The following is a 27,638-nucleotide window of genomic DNA, read 5'->3' on the forward strand; positions in this document are numbered from 1 at the left end:
CCCTGTCAACACCTAGAATTTTACAGATCGAAAAGAACAAATGAAAGGCATCATTGTATAGTGGATAGGGAGCTAGCCTCAGAGCCAGGAAGACATAGGGTCAAGTCTCCTCTCTAATATGGGCCATGTGATACTAGGTGGTGCCATAGTGCAAGAGATGGAGCCTGGAGTCAGGAAGACTCATTTTCCTGAGTTCAAATGCAGCCTCAGGCATTTACTAGCTGTGTGACCCTGGGCAAGTCACTTAACCCTGTTTGCCTCAGGGTTTGGGGGGGCTTTGGGGAGGTTTTTTGTTTTGCCTCTGTAAAATGAGCTGGAAAAAGAAATGGCAAACCACTCTAGTATCTTTGCCAGGAAAACCCCAAATGGGGTCACAGAGTCAGACATGACTGAACAGCAGAACATACCCTGGATAAGTCACTTAATCTCAAAGTATTCTGGGCAGTCTTCTAAGGCTTGGCAGAAAAGGTGCCAACCTGCATTGGTAGAGGGAGTTTCTTCAGCTGGGAATTCCCTGCACCAATAAAATCATAGGTCCAATTCCTATCCCTAAAAAAGACAAAGGAAGCTCTGAGGTCTATCTTTCCTCCCATCCCGACCTCCGCTTTCTGAGCAAGCAAATGCATTTGACTGGCCATCTATCTATCACAGCTTTTCAGATAAAGAGCATCCTCAGAAATCTGATCTTTCAGCAACTGATTAAGAATCTTTCCATGGCTGGAAATTATCTGTGTTTTGACCAGCAACACAAGTACCTACTCCTGATTCATTAAGGAACATTCAAAAACAACAACAAACCAAACCCAGAGGAAATAGTGGCTGTGGATGGACGGTAATTTAATTTAAAAGATATATCCTGATTACAGGGCCAGGGGAAGGGGAGGGGATGAGTGCTGAGAAGAAGATAAACTCAGCAGTGGAGCACCTCACAGTCACCTAAATCACTGCAGTATTGGTATGTTTGTGTGTCACTGAATCTGTATGGTGGTGACCTCATTATTCATCTTTTAATGCTAGATCAGCTTGGGAGGGATCAAGGTATTTTGTAGGATCGACAGTCGATCACCAAGGCACTTTGCCATGATTTTAATTCACCTTCTCTCTGCTCTGAACAGAATTTGGCTCTTTCAAATCAAGAGCAAGCTCTCTGAAAAGGAGGAGGCCTGTTGAAGGAGTCTGATGTGATCTGAAGGCCAGCTCTTGGGGCAGACAGACCTTGAATATGCAACAGACTCTTTTGCCTGTAGTGCAGTTGGGTGGTACAATGGATAAAGCACTGGAACTGGAGTCAGGAAGACTGGAGTTCAAATCCAGCCCCAGACACTTCCTCTAGCTGTGTGACCCTCGGCAAGTCACCTAACCTTGCCTGCCTCAGTTTCCTCATCTGTAAAACGAGTTGGAGAAGGAAATGGCAAACCATTCCAGTATCTTTGCCAAGAAAACCCCAAATGGGATAACAAAGAGTAGGACATGACTGAAAAATGACTGAATAACAAATTTCTGCGTGTGGGAGCACAGGGAATTTCTAGCCAAGCTTGAGTTCCTTCTAAGTTGGCTCAAATTTCCCCACTTCATGCTGCAGATTAGGGTGAATTAGGCCAGGGGCCTCCTCGCTCCTCACTGGTCATCAAGGGTTGTACTAAGAAGTAGTGTGGGTATGATGGGAAGATCATTAAATTAGGAGTCAGAGAAGCTAAATTCAAATCTCATTTCTGCTGCTTACTATTTGTTTGACTTTAGGCATTCCGATACTTTCTGGGCTTCAGTTCCCTAATCTATGAAATAAGGGGTTTGAACTAGGTGACCACTAAAAATCTCTTTCAGCTCTAAATTCTACAACACTTGGACCCCGCAAGCCTGAGCTTCCCCACTTGTCACATGAAGATGGAGAACAGAGGCCACACCACATCAGGCTTTGGGTATCAAGTATCCACAAAGCCACTGAACCTTACTGTAACATCATTCCATCAACTCTGCTCTTTTGGAAAGCACTGCTCCTCCTAATGTTGTTTTGCCTAAAAATTAGGTTTTCCCAGAGCCATTTAGTCAGTTAATAACATGTATTAAGCACCTACTATGTGCCAGGCACTGGGAGAACAGTATTAGGCAGTATAAAATTCTATAAAAGCACTAGAGGCTACTATTAATAATAGTATAGCAATAATGAAGCAGGGCTGATACCCACAGCAACCAAGAGATATTTTATCTTTCCATGCTTCCTCACCCCATTCCCCTCATACATACTCAGAGGACTCAAGGAAAGGTGGGAGGTTCAGACGAGGGTAAAACAAACAGCCAGAAGACCAGAAAAGCACAGTGAAGGAACAGAATGGACATCCCCAGTGGTACATTCCGGGAAGTGGTGTGGGGTGTAGACTGCTGCTAACACAGTCTTGTTAGTTCTCCCACACTCCCAGGCAGGTGTGGATATCCTGGAAACACACTGACCAGCTGTAAGGACACTGGACTGCCTGTGCTTCAAACAACAACAACAACAAAAAAAACCCAGCCATATGTATACGGAGTGTCCCAAAAGTCTTAGTGCAGTGTTCAGCTAGCAAAGCTTCAAGTTTTCAGCTTTGCACTGCAGTCAGACTTTTGGGACATCTCAGATTTGTTGAATGATTTCCTTTGCAAGTTGAATGCCTGCAAGAGTCTAACATGTTATCCCTCTGAGAAAATCTACAGCAGGTCTCCCCTTCCCCTTGATGTAGGCTTGGGTGGCTTGAATCCTAAGGGAAACCCTAGCTTCAAAACACACCCACCTTAAGGGTTGGTGGTTATAGGGAAACTATTCCTCTGCAAAGACTTCTGAGCAAAAGCTGGTTTTGTTTTTATTTATTTATTTTTTGCGTGTGAGATTATGATTCAATTGGCAAAGAGAACTCCCAGTGTGGAAACCCCCTTCAAATGCAAATGGCAAGGCATCTGTACCTTCTAATCTTAGTTTCCTGAGGGAAATGAGGGGCTAAGTTCCCTTGGTAGAGTACACCTCTACAGGCAACTGAGAGCATGATTTGATTGAAGCACAAAGCTTACTGGCTGAGGCCACTACATCCTACAGGATCAACTTGTACAAACTTCAGGCCAATTAGCATCCTAATCAGGGCTGCTTATTTTCCATGGGCCATAAGGCAAGGCTCTTAATAACATCTTTCCTAAAGGGCAGGTAGAGAGTCTGTTAAACTCTTGTTATCAAGTGACTCCACCTGGGTAGGATCTGACACTGACGTTCAAGCACCTTTTGAAGATGTTTCTTACACTAAATCATCATAAACTGCTCCAGGGGATGAACTCTTCAGAAAAGGAAGCTCATCAGAAATTTGTATCAGATGGGTAAGATCCAAAGTCATTTTACAAATTTTGCTTAATAAGGGTTAGGGTGGACACATCTACCTAGATGCTGCTGAAATGTTTTCGAGCCCAAAGGCTCTTAAGGTTACCTTAAGAGGTTACCACACCTAAGAATACATTTTACAATAGCAGAGTCAATCAGTCAATAAGCATTTATTAAGTGCTTACTGTGTGCCAGGCGCTGTGCCAAGGACTGGGGATATAAAGAAAGGCAAAAAAAAGTCCCTGTTCTCAAAGAGCTTACAGTCTTCCTCTCCTATTAACATGTAGAAATAAGGGTAGTTGGAGAGGGGTCATCTAACAAAGTTTGGCCCATGGCCGGTAAGAGGTTGAAAATAGTTCTGATCCTGACCTTACAAGGAAGCACCAGAAGATCTAAGTGCTAGAACCTGCACCTCAGTTTCCTCCTTATCATATTAGATGGCTTAGAGTATCGTCTGAGCTCTAGATTTATGATCCTAGAATTTTCCTTGGCCTAAAAGGACCTTGAATATCTTCTCCTCTAATCCACTCACTTTATAGTGGGAGAAACTAAAGCCCACAGTTTGGAGTAATGTCCAAGGAGGACACATGTAGGACTACAAGTCAGATCTCCTGAGATCCAATTCATTTCTCTAGCCATGACGTTGGCTACCATGATGTCTGTGTATATTTTGTTCATGAACCATAGATACACAGCCAGGACCAAAACAACCAGGATCAATCCACGAAAGAGTGATACAGCATTAGGAGGTTTCATAGCCCATTGGAAAGAGCCCAAGTTCTAGAGTCAGAAGTAGTAGTAGTAGTAGTAGTTGTTGTTGTTGTTGTTGAGTTGTGTCCAACTTTTTGTGACCCCACGGATCATCACATGCCAGGCCCTTCTAGCCTCCACTGTCTCTCAAAGTCTGTCCAAGTTCACATTCATTGCTCCTAAGATGCTATCTATTCATCTCATCCTATGCCATCCCCTTCTCCTTTTGCCAACATCAGGGTCAGAAGACCAGGGTTCAAATACCACTTCTAAGGTTTACCATCTATGTGACTGTGTGACCTTGGACAAATCACTTAACCTCCCTAGACCTCATCCGTAAAGTGAGAATGTCAGACTAGACAGCCTCTGAGCATCCTCTGAGCTCTAAACCTATGACCCCAGAATATCCCTTGGCTTAAACAGCAACCACTATACCTGCAAGGGCAAATATATAACAGGGGTCAAGAAGTGAGGTTTAAGGGAGGCCACGCAGATGAAAAACTGACCATCCTAAGGGCTGGTGATCTCTCCGGGTCTTTCATAAAAAAGGAAATGAGGTTGGCTCAACACAACCAGAAGAGAAAGGGTAGAAGACACTCTGTGAATTACCAAAACATGCCCACAGGTAATCCATGGCTTCAGATGGCCATCTAGAAGCTGTGAACACAGGTAGCAATCCAGGCTTCCCAATCAGAAAGCAAAAGGCAGCCAGATGACACCAATGTCAAACCAATTAGTGACTTAATAATGCATAGTGATAAAAAGAGACATCCCTTTTAAAGGAGGAGGACCGCAGAGAGGGAGACTGGAACACAAAACCACACAGTGACATATTTTTCCCTTATCTAACTCAATGCAGCAAGGCGAGGGGAGCCCCTGGGCAGCTAAATATCCTGCCAGCAAAAGAGATTATTTCCAGTTGAGAACTCCATTCCTTACCTGCAGAATAGGGCTCTTGCTTCTCCGCATAAATGAATTCCTTCCTTTCATACTTGGCTCGGATCCACTGTTCTCGGAGAAGTCTGCAAGACAGAGAGAGGAGAGGCAAGGTCTGGGTGCTGAACAGAAAGCTGTGATCATTAATTCGACAAGGAAGGTGGCAGCTGAGAGCACAAGTGCCTGGAAAATGAATTTGCAGGTCAGTGGCTCTCAGGAAGCCCCCTGACGTCAAAAGACTTGGAGACCTTGCCTTTTGAGTACTGACAAAACCATCGCTGTAAAATCATATGGAAAAAAGAAGCCTTAATCAAAATTCATTTTAACAACCTCATCCACTCATTCGGCAGAGGAGTTAGTTACTCTCTGTGCAAACTGCCCACGGCTGTGTTTAGAGCTTCCCCATGTAAATATTTTTGATTCTAAACAATAAGGCTCAAAATGACATAGCTTCCATCCTCTGAATGGAATTATTAAGCAGAGGGGAATGGATGCTGAGAAGGGTGAGATGGTCCCTGATATGACCAAGTCAGCAGCTGAAACAAAAGGCAGAGACTGGGCAAGCCCAGGATTTCTCATGTTAATGGAGTTTTGCCCTTTTATTCAAGATTTATGAGTAGCTTTCTCACTTGAACCCCAAAGTGCTAATTTTTAAGACACTAGCACATGGAGATGAGATGTTTATGATCTTTGAAGGTCTGGCAGAGGGATAGCAAGTGTCAGATTGGCCCTCAACTCTTTTCTGCCCATGCCAACTTATACCATCCATACTCAAATGGATCCGTGAGCTTTTCCATAGTAATATTCCTTCCAATGGTGCAGATGGCACCCCATCCCTGCCTTCTTATCCTGTGTGATTCTTAACTATATTCTCCCATAAATCTTCCTACAATTATAGGAACATTGGGTCATAGAACTAGAGCTACAAAAACCTCAAAGGCATCCAAATCCATCATTTGACTTACAGACAAGGAAATGGAGCTTTAGGGAAGTTTAATCAAGGAACTAGTAAATGTCAGAGGCAGAATTTGAATGCAGGTCTTTCTTGACTTCAGGTCAGGTACTCTTCCTCACACCAACGCGGAAGATATATTCTAAGCCAATTCAATGAGCATTCATTTTTTTAAGCACCTGCACTGTGTTCCTATCATTGCTATTACTTGGCATCTGGGCATATGAATGGAAAGCCATGGCACAGGCATCAGAGCTCAGACATGAGCCTGCTCCATCTGTTGTCTCTGAGGAATGTGGTTCTTTCCCTCATTCTGATTATATGGTGAGTCAGCTTAAGTTGGGGTGGGAGGAAATGAGCTTTTACCAAGTGGTTCCCTGACCATGCTCCAGGTCTGGGGATGAGCACAAAACTTGTGGTCATTCCTGACTGTTGCTAAAGCTTCCGGAGAAAAAAGCTCTCTCCAGGACTAGTTAACATGAGGAGGGAATCCAAGGACCCCAATGGACTTTTGCTGCCTGGATAATGGAGAGAATTCCCAGTGATTTCAGGCTTTTCTTCCTGCCAATTTTCACAGTAGGTAGATGACCTGCTTCTGTGTACAACATCCCTTAGGCCATCTTAAGAAGGATGTACAGAAACTTTGGGCAAAGGCCCAAAGAAGCAAAAACGGAAATGATTAATAGTATGGGAGGCAAGATTTATGAGGGTAAGTTAAATAACCTATGTGCTTTTGATCCAGAGAGGATAAGACATACAAAGGGTAGATGTATAAAGGGTTGCTATGAGAAGAATGATGACTTAATTTCTCTACCTGTTGAAAGACAGGGTTGAATTAGATCAAGGGTGCCCAAAATGGGCGGGGGGGGAGGTATATGTACCCCCAGGGGAAGGAGAAGCTTGTCAAAAGGGTAGAGGAATCATAGTTCATAGTTCATAGATACAGATATAGACCTGGAAGGAACCATGAAGCCAATCAGGTCTAACTCTCATTTTACAGATGAGAAAACTGAGGCAGAAAGAGGTTAAGTGACTTGTTCACAGTCATACAGCTAGTAAGTGTCTGAAACTGTACTGATTCTAAGTACAGTGTTCTATCCAACAAAAAGTAAATAACTCTATTGTTCTATTGAAATTAATATCCTTATTTTATTTTTATGGGCATATGCATGGTAAATTCTATCATTTATTTCCTTTCATACTGAAGAGGGGATATGGGAAGGTTTGCTGAAAGTCAATGGACACAGGGACCAAAAAAGGTTGGGAACTCTGAGTTAGAGGATCCCTAAGGCTGTTTCCAGGTCTGACATTCTATAATACTAAGTAGTTCTCCATCTTCCTAGGGAAATGAAAAAGACTGACCTACTATCCCCACTTGTCCAACTCCTGACTCTTTCCACTTCAAAGCCTGTGTCAGACATTACCCTTACGAGGAAGACATCCACGATCATTCTAGCTCACAGAGTTTTTTCTTCTTTTTAACCCACTGAATACTTATGGGATGAAGAATTGGATGGGCTACAACATAAAGGATTGAAGTTAGTGTCTCAGAAGAACCTGCTAGTCCCTAGTTGTAAGGATGATCTCACACAGGGACAGGGTGCTAAGACTGAAAACATACTCAACAACCATCTAGCTCATATGGTTTATGCCATGGATGTCCAGGGTTCCTGGAGTGGCAACATCCTCTTATTTTGTTGTTGTTGTTGTTCAGTTATTTTTGGTGACATCCAACTCTTTGTGACCCCATTTGGGGTTTTCTTGGCAAAGATATTGAAGTGGTTTGTGCCATTTCCTTCTTCAGCTTATTTTACGGATGAAGAAATGGAAGCAAAAAAGAGTTAAGTGACTTGCTCAGGGTCACACAGCTAGCAAATGTCTGAGGCCAGATTTGAACTCAGGAAGAGAAGTCTTCTTGACTCTAAACCTAACACTTTATCTACTGTGCCACCTAGCTGCTCCACCCTCTTGTTAGTTTGATTTTATAACACCTACACATCCCCTCAACAGCCATATAACATTTTTTTGTCAGATAAAAGTAAATTAACATTTAAAAAATTTTGGTGGGTGGTATGACACCACCTGAAATAATAAGTCACACCACGGGGAGATGCAAAATCCAGAATTTGGAGACACTCTGTGACTTTCTGCCTGTCTGAAAGCAAGCAAGGGCTGTTTCTATAGCTTATTGTACAGTTGTCAAGAATGCAGAAAGAGCAAGAAGCTATCTTTCCAATAGAAGTATACATTGTGCAATCTATCTCTCTTCCTCCAGAGATAAGGGCAATGTTCTCTTTCATGGGTAGCAAAGGGCATGAGGAGCTGACAAATGTTCTTTGGGGTTTGGAGGGGGTGGTGAGTGAAGGAAAAGGGCAACCACCTATATTCACAACATTATAGATTCAGGAAGTCTTGTGGAAACACTTGAAACAGTTCTCACTTGCAGGTGAGCAAAAAAGAAACGTAGATGTCATGGGAACAACAATGACTTGGGAGTCAGGAGTCCTGACTGCCACTAATTTGCTGTGTGACTTTGGCTAAGCCATTTAATTCCACGGACCTCAGTTTTCTCTTCTGCAAAATGGGGATAATAATCATAACTCATATCCATAGCACTTGAAGGCTCACAACAACTTTTCTTACAACAAACATGAGGGAGAAGCTATAGGCATTATTCCCATTTTAATGATGATAAAATTGAGTCCCAGGTATAGGGACTTGTCCATGATCAAGAAGTTAGTTAAAGGCACAGACAGCATTTAAACTCAGGTCTCCTGACTCTAAGTTCAAGACTTTCCATTTTATCAGACCACTTGCCCTCCTTTTCTCGCAGAGTTGTTTTGAAGGTCAAATGAGAAGTGTGTGTCTTCGACTGCTGTAGAAGGTAGTCCAGGAGAAGCCTGGGAAGGCCCTCCTGAATATCCCTTGTGTCTGTTAAATTCCCTTTCTCTTTCATAAGGCATGACTTGTCATGGGCCAGGCTGCTCCTTTTGCCCTTTTAATAACATATTCGGAAAGGCTGATTCAAGACTGACTCCTACATCTGGGTGACACCCTTGTGATTTGCATCTTAAAAGGAGAAGAGAGAGAGAAACAGACAACAGGGAAACAGAGTGAAAGGTGGCACTGAGACTTGGATTCAGTTCTTTAGAGGGGATGCCTGCATAAGTGCACAGCTCCAGGCATGGGAGGCAAATCAAAAGGACAGCAAAGGACAGAGCCACATCCTGGAAAAATAACTCTAGATTCCAGCCTAGTGAAGGCTAGAAGTACTAGTGAAGTACTGTGAGTTATGGGGACTGTGCAGGTCCAAGGAAGGACGTGGATTTTTAGCAACTTTAAATTCTTTACTCTTGAAGTGGGAGATACGGTGGGAAGGAGGAGGGAAGGTCTAGAGATTGCATAAGGTTCTTTAGAGAAATGTGGCTTAACAGGGAGGAAAAGGAGTTGTCTTGCCTGTTTAAGGGATTAGGTGTAAGTCCTTCTTCTTTTCTTTTTTTTTTTTGGATAGATTAAATAAAACCTGTCCTAAGTTCAATCTTTTCTTAACCCAACTACTTGCATAAAACTGAAGATCCTTTTCTCTTTACTTATTGATTGGTAGATTGATTATGGAGACCTAGATATGAGATAAATTCTGATGATCCTTGGGGAAACCCAGAATGTACGCAATGGTTACTGAAAAGCTCCCCAAAGTGAAACTGGTCCACATAAACCTAGCATTTCAGTTTCAGGCGTGAGTTACATGGGTATTAAACTCTACAATCTGGCTGCAATTTACCTTTCCAGTCTTAATTCAAATTATTCTTCATTACACATGCTATGTTCTAGCCAAACTGGACTCCCAGTTCTTCCTTAAATTTGCCTCACCATCTCACCTTTATACATCAACAGGTGGTCATCCCCTATGGCTGGAATGCACTCCCTTTTCATCTCTACTTCCAGAATACTTCTCTTACTTCAAGGCTCAGTGCCATCTCCTTCCCAGATCTCTCCCACTGAAACTGTGCTCTCCCATTTCCAACTTTTCTAATGTACTTTGTCTGGCTCTCTCCTTCATGACCTTCACTCTGTACCTTGCATTGTACTTATCTGAGTTTATTTTGCAACCCTCCCCCCATCGAATAGAAAGCAAACTTTTTTAAAATAAGTTTTTATTGATGTCTTATATGTTTTTCATCATCATAGTTTTTCCCCATATCTCTCCCCCTCCCCAAGAACCATCCCCATATAAAAAATAGTATCTTAAAATGGGGCAGCTAGGTGGCAAAATGGATAGAGTGGATAGAGAGCAGCAGATAGAGTCAGGAAGACCTGAGTTCACTTACTAGCTGTGTGACCCTGGACAAGTCACTTAACCCTGCTTACCTTAGTTTCCTCATCTGTAAAATGAGTTGGAGAAGGAAATGGCAAGTTAGGCAGGCAGCTAAGTAGTGCAGTAGATAGAACACTGGGCCTAAAGTCAGAAAGACTCATTTTCCTGAGTTCAAATCTAGCCTCAGGCTACTAGCTCAGTGACCTTGGGCAAGTCACTTAACCCTGTATGCCTCACCTTCCTCATCTGCAAAATGAGCTAGAGAAGGAAATGGCAATCCACTCCAGTATCTCTGTCAAGAAAACCTTAAATGGGGTCACAACTGCAAACAACCGAAAAACATCTTTTTAAGAAAAAAGGAAATATCAGCACAACCAATTAACACATTGTAAAAGGCCTAAAACCTGCATAATATGCAATATTGTGGTCTTCTCACCTCCACAAAGGAGGAGAGGGGGATTGGGAGTGTTCCTTCAAATGTAAGCTTCTTAAGGGGAGGGACTACATCATTTTTATCTTTATATTTCCAGTACAAGGGGCTTTTCCACATAGTGGGTGCTTAAAAATATTTATTCTCTCTCTTCTCCTCTCTCTCTCTCTCTCTCTCTCTCCATATGTTTGTGCGTATTATATGCTTTTGAGGGGAAAAACTATGGGAAGCAACCCTCAAACAGCAGCCACAATAATGACGGTATGATGCAGAATTCCCCAGCAAATAATCTGTGCCTGAGTCCCCAGACACCACTTCTGAGCACAGATCTACCTCCTCTGACAACCACATGATACAAGAGCTCACAATTATCCACACAAGGGCAAGACATGCCTGGGCTATTATTTAGGTTCAGGGAAGATGGAGTTGAAAACTGCCTATAAATATTCATTAGTAACAGACTCCGATGCTCCAATTAGCATTTTCCACGGGGAGGTCAGCTGCCCACGCTGCTCTGTAAAACCTGAGCTGGCAGGACCAGAGACCTTGGAACATGATGAATTGTGATGAGAGCTCTTACATCGGTCAGCCCTGGTTTGCTTCAGTCTGCACACAGATGCTTCCCCACTCCTTCCTGCAGCAGGACTCATAATGGTATCAGGGAAACCTGAGATGTCCTAAGAGGTCATTGGGCTTAGCCCCCTCCTCTCCAAAGTCTCAGGGGAAAGGAACTCACTTATTTACTCCTGGTTACCCATCCTATAGTTTTAGGACTATAAGATATAGAACTGCAGAGGGTCTTTGGTGCCCGATTAGGCTCGCAGATTAGGGTCATAAATTTTGAGCTGGAAAGAACTTTTAACTGTCTAGTCCAACACCTTCATCTTGCAAGTAAAGAAACTGAGGGGTCCATTGAGGAGAAGGGAAGTGACTTTACTCAGGCAGCAACATTCAAACCCTGATCCTCTTCAAATCCAGTGCTCTTTCTTCTACATGAACTTTCAACTTCTTATTCCTACAAGGACCCTTGTGTTCTTCACCCTTTTTTGAATCATGGACCCCTTGGGCAGTCTGCTGAAGCCAATGGACCCCATTCTCAGAATGGTGTTTTTAAATGATGAAAGGAAATGCTAAATTCCAGTCAGGGGCTAGTGAAAATAAAGATGTCATTTCCACCCCCTCTCTCAATCTAAGTTCACAGACCCTCTGAAATCTACCCACAGACCCCCTTCCCAGGTCAAGGACTCCTGCACTATACCCCAGACTTTGCAATTCTTCCTGGAGTCCTATGTAAACCTCTCCTGATTTAGTGCAATCTTATTTCCAAAGGTACATGCAAATTACCTGACCTAGCTCTGGGCAGGTAGCAAGAGGTCAGTGTTGGGGGAATTTGAGGACCAGGTGCATCCTTGGTGTTGATATAGCTGGATTCCCATGGCCAACTAATCCTTCCCCTCCCTGAAAATTTAACCCAGTGGAGATAGAGGCTGGAGAAGGATAGGGATGGCAGCTGCTCCTGCCTGACTAAGCTCACAAACAGCTTTGTTTTACTCCTGGATAAACTCAGATTTACTTTTCCATCTACCAAAGAGCACTTCACTCTAGCCTAAAGGGACATAGCCCTCCTCTGAACTCTATTCTATGACATACACACACACGGTTCATGCCACTCATTCCAGTATTTCTCTGCCACCTTATATTGTAACTTCTTGTTCCATATGTGTGAATCCTGTCTCCCCAAGGAGACAGTAACTTCCTTGAAAGTGGGGAATATATCTCCATCTCCTCTTCCTCTCATATCCTCTCTCTATTTTTTTATTAGCTTTTTTAAAATTTATTTTTTCTTTTTTTCTATTTTCTTTTATTATTTTTTTCACCATTACTTTGATTTATTCGTTTTCAATTTTCAACATTCACTTCCACAAGATTTTGAGTTCCAAATTTTCTCCCCATCTCACCCCTCCTCCCACCCCAATATGGCATGCATTCTGAATGCCCCTTCCCCTAATTTGCCCTCCCTTCTATCTCTCCCCTCTTCTCTTATCCCCTTCCCCTTCTATTTTCCTATAGGGCAGGATAGATTTCTATACTCCATTTCCTATATTTCTTATTTCCCAGTTGCATGTGAAAACCATATCCTTTCTCAATGCCAACAGTGGGGCTGAGCACACAGTCAATATTGGATAAATTAAATTGAGGCTCCTTCATTTTAGCCAACTGACCCTGTCCATATTACTTCCTTTTCAGATTCAGTTTCTCTACCTGTATAATTTGTATAACACTCACACCATCTAGATGACTCAGTGGATAGAGTGCTGGGTCTGGAATCAGAAAGACCCGAGTTCAAAACTGCCTTCAGACACTTACTGGCTGTGTGACCCTGGGGAAATCATTTGACCCTGTTTGCATCAGTTTCCTCACGGGTAAAATGAACTAGAGAAGGATATGGCAGTATCTTTGCCAAGAAAACCCAAGATAGAGTCATGAAGAGTCAGACATGACTGAATAACAATAACAAAAACAACAACATCTACCTCACAAGGTTGATCTAAGAATCAAATGAGAGGCAACTTAATGTAGGGGACAGGTCAATGGACTTGAAGCCAAGAAGACCTGGGTTCAAATTCCACTTCAGCCACTTACTAGCTATATGATTTAAATCACTTAACCTCTCTGTCTCAGTTACCTCACCTATAAAATGAGGGGGTTGGACCTCCCTGTCTGTTTCCTCATCTGTAAAATGAGGAGATTGGATTCAATGACCTCTGAAGCTTTCTCCCTCTCTAAATCTGTGATCTTATGAAAAACGTATAAAGCTCTGAAATAAACTCAGAGAGCTTGAGGAAACTTTAAAAGGAAACTGAGTCTCAGAGCCAACAAACGAATTGACCAGGGTAAAGATGGGACATGAACTCAAGATTAGCATTTTTTTTCTTGTTATACTACATAATCCACAAATTTAGAATTCTAAATCTGAACTATGAAGTGGAGTAGGAGGAGCCAGGTTCAAAATCTGGCTCTTGTGACTGTGTGAACTTGGGGTTTCTGGGCTTCCATTTTTTTTATCTGTAAAGTGACAAGGCTGACCCAGGCAATCTCTAAGGTCCCTTCTTGCTCTAAAATTTCTGTTTGGTACAATGAATAACTTCACAGCAGACAGGCCACAGCCAAATTGCAAGAAAATAACTAAAGCCAAGGAAAGTCACAGAGAGATTTCAGGAGCACTGTGCCAAAGGGAGGTTGCCAAAGCTTCATTTGGGGAGGCCAGTGCCCTGGCTGGAAGAAACACTACTCATTTCTAGCTGTGAAAACTGAATCTACTCTCATAAGCTCTTGGGAAACAGCTTCAAAATGTATTACACTTGCCCCTACGTCTCACAGGAAGCTACGAACAAAGATGTTGGTTTCCATCCAATAATAAAAGTGAGAAAAAGCAGTCACCAACTATTTCCTTTCCCAGATGTGAAGCTCAAAGTACAAATGAATTTTAAAAATGACATGTGGAGAAAAACCTGCTACCCACATACTCCCTGCCCGGGCGTGAAAGGGGGATGGTCCCTAGACTTGATCTGGGTCATGTAAGAATCAGGCTAGCTTCTCTTTTTTGGTTGGGTACAGACCACTTCCACCTACATTTATTTAAAAATAAATAAGACTTATACTCTATGGAGCAATTTTATTTTTTATTCATTTGTTCAAGAGCCTCCTGAGATGATGTTCAGATCTCAGTTTGCCTGTATGACCTTCTAAATGTCTGTCTACATTACTCATCTGGTGCAGTGCTGTCAAAAATCAGGCAGGGCTTGGCCAGCAGCAGAACATGCCAGGTTGGGGATGGCCAAAATCCAGGTATATGGAGGCAGAACCACAGGGGTGAGGCAGGAGATCAAGGTGGGCAATGAGGGTACAGACTGGGGCTCAGATCATTCTATTTAACATTTTAATCAATGACTTGAATGAAAGCATAGCGGAAAGGGAATAAGCATTTATTGAGTGCCTACTATGTGGCAGGCCCTGTGCTAAGCATCTTACAATTATTTCATTTGATCCTCACAATAACCCTGAAAGGTAGGTACTATTATTATCTTCATTTTACAGTTGAGGAAATGGAGGTAGAAAGAGGTTAAGTGACTTGCCCAGGGTCACCAAGTGTTTGGGGCTGGATTTGAGCTCAGGTCTTCCTGACTCCAAGCCCGCAGTTCTATCTGCTGCTCCATCTAGTTGCCATAGATGGTATGTTTATCAAATTTGCTGAGAGTTAACATGCTAGAGAATTCATCAAAAAGCTAGAACAAATGACCTGAATCTAGTAAGATAAAACTGAAGGGGAATAAATAGAAAATCCTGTCCTTGGGTTCCAAAAGTTAACTGTGCAAAGACAGGCAAAGGAGAAGTGTGGCTAGACAAGAATGCATGTGGAAAAAAACAAAGAAACAAACATTGGAGGGTTTTAGTGACATGCAAGGTCCATATGAGTCAGCAGCATGACAAACAAGTTAATGAATTCCCAGGCTTCATTCTTACGGCCCTGGTATCCAGAACAAGGAAGGGAAGGGTGAGTTTTGCTATATTCTGCCCCGATTAGAACTCATCTCCCCATCACGAGAAGGACATTGTAAAGATAAACAGTATGGCAGAGACTCCAAACATACTATATGAGGATTTTTTAAAACATTCATTTCTTAAACATTTTTAGTTCTAGATTTTCTCCCTCTCCTGCCCATTGAGAAAGCAAGCAGTACAACAGATATTATACATCTGAAGTCATGCAAAACCTATTTTTGTATTAGCTATGTTGCCCAAAAAAAAAAAGGCAAGAAAAAAAGTGAAAAAAAAATATGCTTCAACCTGCATTCAGAGTTCAGTTTACTCTCTGGAAAGATGGAAAGCATTTTTCATCATGAGTCCTTTTGAATTGTCTTGGGTCACTGCATTGATCAGAGTAGCTAAATCTTTCACATTGATTATTGTTACAATAATGCTGTTACTATGTACAGTGTTCTGGTTCTACTCACTTTGCTTCAGTTTACATAAATATTCCCAGGTTCTTCTGGGCCTCCCTTTCCCCCTCATTATTTCTTATAGAACAATAGCATTCCACCACAATCATATACTACAACTTGCCCAGCCATTCCCCAGTTGATGGCCAGTCCTTCAATTTCCAATTCTATAAGGGGATTTGTTAAAGAAACATTTAGCTTAGAAAAGAGAAAACTTAAAGGGACAGTGACCAATGTCTTCAAATATTTAAAGGTCTGTGACACAGAAGCGGGATTAGAATTATTTTGCTTGGGCCTGAAAGCCAAAGCTTACAAGTAGTGTGTGGAAGCTACAAGGTGACAGATTTTGGAAGCTGGTTGTACAGAAAAGATTCCTAATAATTCAAGCAGTCCAGAGGTTGAATGGACTTTTGTGTATAAGAGTCAGAGGATGGATGATGCCATGTTGGGAGATATATTAGAGGAGACACTAATTGAAATAGGGGTTGGTATCTTGGATGGAATCTAAGGTTTTATCCACCTCTGAGATACTGGGATTCTAAGAGGTCCAAGTATGCAGTAAGCCAGGGAGGTCTGATAGCTGGCAAGAGGAAGGAGTTCAAACTGGCAAGTAGCTGGCCTCTAGAAGGAATGGCAGCTAATGTTGCTAAGTCAGCCAGAGAAACTCAAGCCCTTGAAAGGATTTGGGCATGGAAAGCTAGTCTTATTGGTCCCGGAGAACTACCCACGGAACCAATACAGATATACTAAGGTATGGGGTGGCACGGTTGGGTATTAGTTAGGAACAACGACTGGCCTGATAATTTGATTGGAATAGGATATTCTAGGGTGAAGAAGCTCCTTCTCCTAATGAAGGCTAGTACTTTCTCTGTATCTTATCATCTTAGAGACAGAGCAGCTAGGTGGCACAGTGGATAGAGCACTGGGCCTGGAGTCAGGAAGAACTGAGTTCAAATCCAATCTCCTATACTTACTAGCTGTTGGACCCTGAGCAAGTTACTTAACTTGTTTGCCTCAGTTTCCTCAACTGTAAAATGGAGATAATAGTAGCCCCTACCTCCCAGGGTTGTTATGAGGATAAAATAATATTTGTAAAATGCTTACTTAACACAGTGCCTGGCATATGAGTGCTATATAAATTCTAGTAATCATCATCATTATTGTTATTTTTATTACAAAGTTGTCTTACGACTGTGAGGTTAAATGACTTGCCCAGGGTCATTCAGCAAGTATATGTCAGGAGCTACATTTGAACTCAGTTCTCTTGGCTTCAAGGACAGCTCTCAATTCACTATGCTCAGAGGCCTCTTCTGTTACAACAAAAGGTATCAATAAAGTTTATTAAAGAAAACAAAAGAAGAATATCAGTTACCAAAGAACTGGGACCAGGTTTCTGTAATTTGCCTGTAGAGTGAGATATTTAATGAAAATTTAGTGGCAGACAGGATTATGAAATAGGGTGTGAGATGGATGGAACATGGGTCAGTATGCTCAGCCCCTCAGGATTGAAAATTATCTTTGGGAGAATGGGTTGTTCATAGCCTGCTGTGGAGAGCTCCTTTGTCACCATGTGGGCACTTTGGGGAATGTGGATGGGGGTAAACAGTACTGAATTCAAACTGGAGAGCCAAAAATTGCTTATAAGCTCTTGGTTATGATAATCCACAAATTCACACATGTTAACTCTTGATCTGGCCTCAAGTCAAATCAACACGTTAGCAACCTTTCCAAACAAGTACTACCATTACTAGCTAATATTTACATAACGCTTTATGATTTGCAGAGTACTTTACGTGTATTAACTCATTTGATTCTCACAACGACCCTGTGGGGGGGTAGGTGTTTCTATTCTCTATTTACAGTAAGGAAACTGAGGCACAGAAAGGTTAAGGACTCAGGGTCACACAAATCATTAAGTGGTGGAGTCAGGATCTGGACTAAGGTCTTCCTGGCTCCCAGCATTGCCCTATAGCCCCTGCACTACCTAGCTGCCTACTACCTGAAGTAATTATAGACACAATTCATTATCCTCAGGCCCCTAAGCAAAAAAAGGTTTCTTCTTATCACCCAACTCTCTCTTACAGTTTAACAAAGTGAACCCTAGAATTCCATCAATGAAGGCTGGGGAGGCAATTATTGTAGCAGAAAGATCACTGGAATTGGGAACCCTTTCCAATCCCGTAACTGCCACCAACTAATTGCACTAAATGTGTACTGAGCTTAATTTCTCTGAGCCTCAGTTTCTTCATCTGCAATATGGGGATCAATCATGCCTTCTGCTCTATTGTCATGACAATCAAATGAGTGAAGGGATAAAGCAACTAGGCTAATAAAAGGTTATCGTTTTTTCCTATTGCTCTATATTCTGCTAGATTGTAAGCTTCCTGTAGACAGGAGATATATCTTGTTAAATATTATGCCTCTACAATGCCTAATACAAAAGTGTCTTTGATAAAGCAGGTATTTAGTACAGGCACACTGCATTTTACTGTGCTTTGCTTCACTGTGTTTCACAGATAGTGCATTTTTTACAGATTGAAAGTTGATGGCGACCCTTTCCAACAGCATGTGCTCACACTGTGTCTCTGTGTCACATCTTGGTAATTCTCACAATATTTCAAACTTTTTCATTCTCATTATATCTGTTATGGTGTTCCATGATCAGTGATCTTTGATGTTACCATTGTAAATGTGCAGGGGGAGGCCATGAACCACACCCATATAAGACAACAAACTTAATCAATAAATATTGCGTGTGTTCTGACTAAGACTGATCAGACATTCCCCTGTCTCTCTGCCTCTCCTCAGGACCTCCACATACCCTGAGACACAACAATGTTAATATTAGGCCAATTAATAACCCTAAGAATGCATTCTCTAAGTGTTCAAGTGAAATGAAGAGTCTATTGATGTGGTAAATGTCATTGTTATCTTATATTAAGAAATTGCCACAGCCAACCCACCCTTCAGCAACCACCACCCTGATCAGTCAGCATCCATACACATCGAGGCAAGACCTTCCACCAGCAAAAAGATTTTGACTTGATGAAGGCTCAGATGTTGGTTAGCATTTTTTTTAGCAATAAAGAATTTTTTAATTAAGGTATGTACATTGGTTGTTGTTTTTTTCTCACACAATACTATTGCCCACTTCAGTACAGTATAAACATAATTCTCATATGCCCTCAGAAATCAAAAAAAAATTCATATGACTTGCTTATTGCAATATTTGCTTTATTGCAGTGGTCTGAAAGAGAACCTGCAGTATTTCTGAGGTATACCTGTAAATGTTAAATTGAGTGGCATCTTTGTAGGTCAGATCATGAGCTCCCCAAGGATAGAGAATGCATTCTTCTCCTTCCTTCATCATTCTGTCCTGTGCTGGTATGAAATTCTGCCATCCAATGTGAAGAGAATACTTAATCCACGAATACTTTAGTCTTAGGTTGGCCATCCTTGGAACTTACAATAAGGAAGTTTTGGCCACCAGGGGGCTCTCAGATTTTTCTAGCCATGCCAAGATTCTGAAGGTCACAGAAGTAAAGCATCTGCAACATTCAGTCAAAAATAAATACTGGCCCAAGTGCCCAGGGCAGAAGTTCATCTGTACAACAAGTGTTTATTGAGTATCTATTATGTATGATGCCCTGCCCTAGGCCCTTTGGGGGACAGGAAGATGAATGAAACACAGAATCACAGTTTTAGAACCAGAAGGGCCCTTAGAGGTCATTGAGTAGGACCCATTTTACAGATGAGATCCTGAGGCCTAGAGAGGTTGCAGGATTTTCCTAAGAATGCACAGGTATCATTTGGTAGAACCATAGTCTCAATTATTATTTTTTTTTTTGGTGAGGCAATCAAGCTTGCCCAGGGTCACACAGCTAGTGAGTATCATGTGTCTGAGGCCGGATCTGAACTCAGGTCCTCCTGACTCCAAGGCTGATGCTCTATCTACTGCACCACCCAGCTGCCCTATAGTCTCAGTTCTAAAAGAACGTAGTGGAAGGTTGAGGAGGTGAGGTGGGAAGGGAAGGGTGCAAAGATAATACACACACACACATGCATATACACATACACATGCACACATGCTCATCCACACACACACATCCACAGTGGAAGGCAGACCTAAAGGAATCTGGACAGTAGGTCTAAAAGAAATGAAGCAACAGGTACTTAGCCTTACATTTATTTGATTACTTTTCCTTTTGTTTGATTTTTATTGGAATCTGTATCTAGAGCAAGGGGAGCAGGCGAGGGAAAGAGGGAGAGTATTCTCTGTACAGATGGGAATCTGTTTTCTCTTTGAGAGCAGGAAGGAGAGATCAATCAGCCTACCAGTGATTGAGGGTTTACTGAGAGTACCAACTCTGTAATAATGATGATAATAATAATGATGATGATGATGATAGCTAACATTTATAAAGCACCTACTATGTGTCAGACACCATGCTAAGTACAATTATTATCTCATTTGATCCTCACAACAACCCTGAAAGGTAGATACTATTACAATCTCCATTTTACAATTGAGGAAACTGAGGCAAATAGAGATTTTTTTTTAAGTGACTTGCCCAAGATCACACAGCTAGTAAGTGTCTGACGTCACATTTTAATTCAGATCTTCTTGAGTCCACTATCCACTGCTACACCCAGCTGCCTATGTACCCAGGCCTGTGTTCAGTTCTCACTGGGGGTGACGGTGAAGCAGAAACTACATGGGGTAGCTAGTGCAAAGTCCAGGACAGTATATAATTAAGTGTCCGGGGTGGCACAGAGTTCAAAAAGATGAAGGAGGGCTGAAGTAATCAGGGACAGCTTAGAAAGAAGGTGAGAATGGGCCCTGAAGCCTGACTAGGACTTGAGGTGGCAGAAAGGAAAATACTCCAGTTTGGGCAGTAGGGGCTTGAAAATAAGAGGCCAGAGGTGGTAGATAAGAACGGAGTCCTGGACAATATGCAGGGGACTTCACGCAAGTTTTGTGGGCCAGAGAGCATTTGTGTAGGCTGCTGATGACAAAAATCCATTTCAAAAATAGCACAGAGCTCAGACTAAGTGCCTGTCCTGATTCATAACTGGAACTCCCCACATGAAGATAGCTCTATGTAAATCAAACCCACAGCAGATTCTGCTCATCCAGAAGTCTAGGGAGGGGAAGGCTTGCGGTTGATGGCAGCTAAATCTACTTCAGCCTAGAACCGAAGACATTTTATTTCAGTATGTTGAAGCTGAACTACCAGAAGAAGTTGTCAGAGTTTTCATAATAATCGTTTATATCTGTATCATGGCTTACAGTTACAAAATATATTCATAGACTTATTTGGTTTTGGAGTTTAAGGACCAGGGTTTAAATCTTACCTCTGACATTTATTACTTATGTGACTTTGGACAAATCGCTCACCTCTCATAGGGTCTGAGTTTCTTTATTTTATTTGCTCCTACTTTCCAGGGCTGTTGTAAGGATAAAATGAGATAATATGTAAACTTAAAGTAAAATTAATACAGAGCCTGAGGCGAAGTGGATAAAGTACCAGGCCTGGAGTCAGGAAGACTCTCTCCCTGAGTTCAAATTCAGCCTCAGACACTTACTACCTGGGCAAGTCACTTCACTCTGTTTGCCTCAGTTTCCTCATCTGTAAAATGAGCTGGAGAAGGAAAGGGCAAACCACTCCAGTATCTCTGCCAAGAAAACCCCAAATGGGGTCACAAAGAGTTGGATATTACTGAAAAACAACTAAACAACAACTAACAGAGCCTGGCACACAGTAGGCACTTAATAAATGCTTATTCTCCTCCCTTCCACTTTATCTGTTGGACTAGATGGCCTCCTAGGTCCCTTCTTTCTGGACCTATGATGTTATTTAATGCTCACAACAAGCCTGAGTCAGGAAGGGCAGGGATTTATCAAGCCCCCCCCCTTTTTTTTTTTTTGAGACTAGATTTCCCTATCTCACCTAGGCTGAAAGTGAAGTCCCAATCTCAGTCTGACTGGCACAGGAATTTTGACCTGCTTGATTTTCTGATCTGGGCTGGTTTATCTTTCCTATTCTCAGGGGCTTCCTACATTAAGACTGAACTTAGTTTGGACAGCCAGTTGGCTTAGCCCACTGCAGCTCAGAACTCCTGAGCTCAAGAGGTCCTCCAGCCTCCATCTCCCTGGAAGGAGAGGTTACAGGTGTATAAACCTCACCCACTCCCTTGTCATATCTACGTTTTAAGGATGGGGAAACTGAGGCTCAGAAGAATGACTCCCACCATAAAGATATATACAGATCTGGACTCTAACCCAGAGCGGCTTAATTTCCAGTGTAGTGCTCCCTTTGCTGGACACTGGGACCTCTCTGAGCTTTATCCTACAGGGATGGAAAAAAAAAAAGGACTCTCCTTATGGTGAACTCTATGCAAATCAGACCCACAGCAGATAGTCTATACAGCCACAGGCCCAGTGGGGAGGGCTAAGTCAGGATACCATGTTCTAATATAATGTGAGCTCCTTAGAGCTGGAGCTGTTTGAGTCTTGTTGTTTGCACCTCCCTGCATGACTTGGTCACTTGGTCCCCAGCCTACAATCACACGTTGCACACAGTAGGTACTTAATAGGCCGGAGAACCTGATAAGAGTTGGAGTAGACAGGAAAGACTTCATGGAGGTATAGGCCTTGAGTTGACTCTTGAATAATGGATGGGATTTGGAAAGTGAAGAATACAGAAAAAAAGACCAAGTGGAGGGAAGACGCTATGTAAGTATGATGTATTTGCTCTTAGGGGAAGTAATAAACTGGCCTGTAGTAGAGGGACATGTATCATGGTACAATAAGATCACAGACTCTCATGGTGCTTACTAGCTCTATAACCTTGGGCAAAGCACTCAACCTCCTGCGCCTCAGTTTCCTCGTCTGAAAAATGAGGCAGTTGGATGGTAAAGACAGACAACTTTGAAGGACTTAAGAACTCTGATTGACATGATGACCAGCCACGGTGTCAGACAGCCCATGATGAAGCGTGTGCGCACACACCGCCTGACAGAGAAGGGATGGACTCGGGACAGAATGAGACATCTTTTCTGGATCTGGTCAATGAAGGATTTGTTTTACTTGTCTATGTATATCTGTTACAAGGCTCTTGTTTTTGTTTTTTCCATGGTGGGGGGTGGTGCTGGTGGAGTAGGAGGTGGGAGAGAGAAAAAAATAAATTTTTGTTAATTAAAAAATACTAATTTTTTTTAAAAATGAGGCTGGATTAGGTGGCTTCTGAGATCCCTTCTGGCTATACACAAATCTATAATCCTGTGAAAAGGGGGAGTGTGAAATAATGTTGGAGTGCACATAGCTCATTATTCACTACAATGTCGGGGAGGGAATAAACATTTATATAATGCCTCCTATGTGCTAGGTATTGTGCTAAGTGCTTTTTATAAACATTACCTCATTTCATCACCACAACAACTCTGTGAGGTAGGTGCTAATAACCCTATTTTACAGTTGAGGAAACTGAGGCAAACAGGGTTAAGTGACTTGCCCAGAGGCACACAACCAGTTAAGAGTCTAAGGTCATATTTGAACTCAGTCTTCCTGACTCCAGGTCCAGTGCTCCATCCATTGGGCCTCCAGCTGGACAGTAGTAGGGTACAGAGATGCACTGCAGGTTTCCGACCTAGGGAATATCAAGAATTGTGGCAGGAGGTATGAAAAGGAAGATGTAGATATGAGAGAGATTTCAAAGGGAAAATCTACATGACTTGGTAACTGATCAAAAAATTGTAATGCATGAGCAAGGGTTTAAGAAGAGGAACTGAACAAAGAGAAATGATCTCTAAGTGGCCACAGTGCTACCATGTGACAAGGAACCATTAAAAGACATGGTCTTAGCCATTGGTTTATCGAGCGTTTTTAATATACGCTTTCTGAAACTAAGCACAGAAAGCTGGGCAAAGCTTATTCTTCCGCACGTCCTCACCTCACATCTATGAATACAAATGCTTCTATTCTGAGGAAGTCATTCATTCTACCATCCACAGCACATATATTTAGCATCTATTATTTGCAAAGCACTGTGGGTAACACAAGGAGGAATAAGTCACAGCCCGTGCCTTCAAGGATGCTAAAGTCCAATTAAGGTACAAAAAAAAAATTGTAATGCCAGGTAGAAGCTGGCAACTTCCATGAGATGCATGAAATGCTATGAGAATTTAGAAGTGGGGAAGGGAGATTCTCCACCAAGCCCCTGTCCAATGGTTATTTCTTATAACCTTGGTATACTCACAGTGCAATGCATAGGAGCAGCAGCCAGGCAGCAAACACACTTGAGCCCCCTTAAAGATCATCTCTTCACTGATCCCTCCCTGGATGATGGTTTCATAAGCACTCACAGGAGCCCCTCAAAAACCAAAATGAAACCATCGGTCTGATAGGAACTATACACTCTCCCACTTAAGTGTGGAGCTCTTTGAGGGCTGGTGATAACTTACTTTTTTTTTTTTGTATCCCCAGCACTCAGCAAAGTGCCTTGGCACGTAGTAAGCATTTAATGAATTACTTTTCATTCATTCATTCATTCGTTCATTCATTCAGCATGACAAATATGGACACACCTGCTCCCGAAGACCTATAACATCATTGTTAATTCCTTTTCCATCCCCCCCCCAGAAATAGAAGAGACCAAAAAGAAAATGAAAACAATAGTTAACAATCGACATTTTTATAGTTTTAATAACTTGGGGTCCTGGGGAATTCAGACCCTATTGACTTTTCCCAGCAACATCCACTTGAAGTTATTAAATAAAATCCCATGCATGGTATAGGCCACCTACATAAATCCAGAGAAAGCTAGCTTTGAAGAGCTCCTTCTAATTGAATCTATCCAGTGATTTTTTTTTAAAGGCATAAGTCCAATAGTACAATTACACAGGGTGCAGCTGCAAGGGTAAATAAATTCCATTTCCCAGCAAAACAAAACAAAGCCAAACCTTTGTTACTTACTGACAGTCGGAAAACGTTGGCTTGTAGTAAAACGATGGTGTTTTCGATTCATACTTGGCCCTTCCTACATGATTTCCATTGCAGGCCATAAACTGCAGAAGAAAGAAAACAATCAACATTTATGAAACTTTGCATCCTGTCCTTTTCTCTTTTCTACTGTGCACTAATGGCATTTTATAAAAGGAAAACAAAAATGTTCTGGCCCATAGACCACATTGTCTACCATTTCATAAACCTAATAAAAGGGTGGGGGAAGGGAAACATTGATATTGCAGACTTCCCAAGAGCAGACTTAAAACTGGGTAGGGTCAGATAGAACAGTCAGTTAGTCCATCAATAGACACTTATTAAGCATGTACTTTTTGCCAGCCACTGTTTGAAACACTGAGTATACAAAAATGGACAAAACAGTCCCTATCCTCAAGAAGTTTACATGTTAATAGGGGTGGGGTTGGGGGAGAGATGGTACATACATAATAAGGTAGCTACAAAATAGATACAGAGTATCTAACTAGAAGCAGAGATGATTGTTGAATTCAGTGTGAGTATTTATGCCTCAGGGCAGCTAGGTGGCACAGCAGACAGAACACTGGATTTGGAAGTAAAGCCTCATGTTCATGAGTTCAAATGTGACCTCAGATACTTCCTAGCTGTGTGACCCTGGATAAGGCAATTAACCCTGTTTGTCTCAGTCTCCTCATCTGTAAAATGAGCTGGAGAAGGAAATGGCAAGCCACTCCATTATCTCTGCCAAGAAAACTCCAAATGGGGTCATGGAGAGTAGGACACAACTGAAAAACATGTATACCTCAGAAATTGGTAAACACTAAAAACCAGGACCTGAACCAATTGTTGATTGAGTAGAGTTAAGAAAGTGGTAGAGAAAATGTTAATAATAATGCAGATTAAACTTCAGAGTGTGTCATGCAGCCCTGGTTGTTAAATATTTATCAGACTACCCCTGGATGGCAGGTTTATCTCTGAAGGGAAAGAGCAGGAAAAGCGGCAGGAAAGATGACAAGGGGCGAAGTCAAATGTGGAGGTTGATGGCCATCAGAAATCATTACCTCTGGCCACTGGCTTCTCTCCAGAGAGCTTCAAGACACAAGAATTAACTATGTAATAGATACAGTTACACACAGAAATACATATATATGACTCTCTCCCCCATATATGGGGATATACACATACATATATTCCCATATATGGGGAAGAGAGTCATATATGTATGTGTATATATGTATGTATGTGTGCATATATGTAAATATATATAATGGGATTTTCTCTATATATGCGGAGTGTGCCTCTGTGTGTGTGTGTGTGTGTGTGTGTATAAAAATATATACTATACAGAGAGAGCTATTCCTTTGACTTGTGGGTCATAATTAAGGCTTTATGGTAAAGTCCAGCTGATTAAACATTATGATTTTGTTCAGAGAATTCTGGGTTTTCAGCTAGCACTGAGTCAATGGGCTAGATGCAATCTGAAGAGGGCAACGACACCATTCCCACAACCTCACTTCCAGGCCAGACCAGCACCAGCCTCCATGAGGGTTATGGTGCATACAGAGGGAATGAGTACCTTAGGATCTGTAGGGATGAATATTCTAGTAGCACTCCTGCTACAATAAAATGGATGATGCATCATTTGCTGACAGCCCCAAAGTTTGAACGAGCAAACCAACAAACATCTGTTGAGAACCTGTTGAGCTCGAGGCCGTGGGTTACAACCACTGTGCAACTGTTTCTACAGCAGACAAGAGTGCATTGTGCATAGAGAGCTGGTCTCGAAGCCAGACAGATCAGGTTTCAAACCCTATCTCTCATACATGCTGTCTGTATGATCCTGGGCAAGTCACTTCAAGTCTCATTGTTCTAAGCAACTATGTCTATAAAGCGCCTAGGAGGTACTGACCTACATTGGTAGAGGGAGTCTCCTCACGTCTGAGTTTTTTTTATCAGAGAAATCACAGGTCCTATCTCTATATAGTTCTTATCCCTATCTTAGGTACCCAAACGCAAATTCATGTTATACACTGTTGTAAAACCCATTGAGAAGTCCTATAAAATCATCTGGGCAAACTTGTAGCCATGGGGCGTGTAAGGGAAACATGTTTTTGTAAGAATGTTTATTTCCTCTACGAGGTTTCATTTAGCAATAAAGATGGGATCTGACTGTAATGTCAAGGATATGGATGCCAGACATGCTCACTCACATGTTTTATGTGCCTAAAAATCAGGTGGCATAGTAGAGAAAGTGCTGGACCTGGAGTGAATGTTTAAATCTGGCCCCAGTCACTTAGTGGCTGTCTGTGTGAACCTGGTGAAGTCCTCATCTGTAGAATGGGGATAACAGTAGTAGCCACCTCCCAGGGTTGTTATGAGGATCAAGTGAGATGATATTTGTTAAGCTCTTTGTAAAACCCCATAGTGCTATTTAATGCTAACTACTGTTATTGCTATTCTTATTATGATTTTGACATGCTTACTAAGTGAGCCAGGGGCAGCTAAGTGGTACAGTGGATAGGCTGCCAGGCCTGGAATCTGGAAGACCCAAATTCAAATCTGGCACCAGACACTGTGTGACCCTGGGCAAGTCACTTCACCCTGTTTGCCTCAGTTTCCTCATCTGTAAAATGAGCTGGAGAAGGAAATGGCAAACTACTTCAGTATCTCTGTCAAAAAAATGCCAAAAGGGGTCACAAAGAGTTGGTCATGACTGAAAGGACTGAACAACAACAATTAAATGAATAGATCACAGGAACACCAAAACAGAGCTACTGGATTATAAGCTTCACGAAGTCAGGGACCACCTCATAGCTAAACTTTGTGTTCCTAGCAGCAACCAAAGTGCCGAATACATTCTTGCTGATGTGAACAGGATTATTTTCTGAATGTCAAAGAACCATTTTGCTATCTTTTTTCTCTTGGTTTAATGCCCTAA

The 27,638-nt window shown here is 42.0% G+C and overlaps 1 protein-coding gene across 3 annotated transcripts in view; it reads right to left on the bottom strand.

The window, feature by feature from the left end:
- Positions 1-27,638, bottom strand: part of ADAP1 (ArfGAP with dual PH domains 1) — a 163,522-nt gene that overhangs the window by 94,745 nt on the left and 41,139 nt on the right. For all 3 annotated transcript variants that reach the window (XM_020978682.2, XM_020978680.2, XM_078152915.1), the window contains exons 3-4: positions 24,695-24,786; positions 5,027-5,109 (exon numbers count right to left, since the gene is read on the bottom strand). In XM_020978682.2, coding sequence (XP_020834341.1) covers positions 5,027-5,109; positions 24,695-24,786 — 175 coding nt within the window. The remainder of the gene's footprint in view (positions 1-5,026; positions 5,110-24,694; positions 24,787-27,638) is intronic.

Source organism: Phascolarctos cinereus, unplaced genomic scaffold (genome assembly GCF_003287225.1).
Source record: "Phascolarctos cinereus isolate Bilbo 61053 unplaced genomic scaffold, phaCin_HiC Scaffold_4;HRSCAF=312, whole genome shotgun sequence".
NCBI classification, from domain to species: domain Eukaryota; kingdom Metazoa; phylum Chordata; class Mammalia; order Diprotodontia; family Phascolarctidae; genus Phascolarctos; species Phascolarctos cinereus.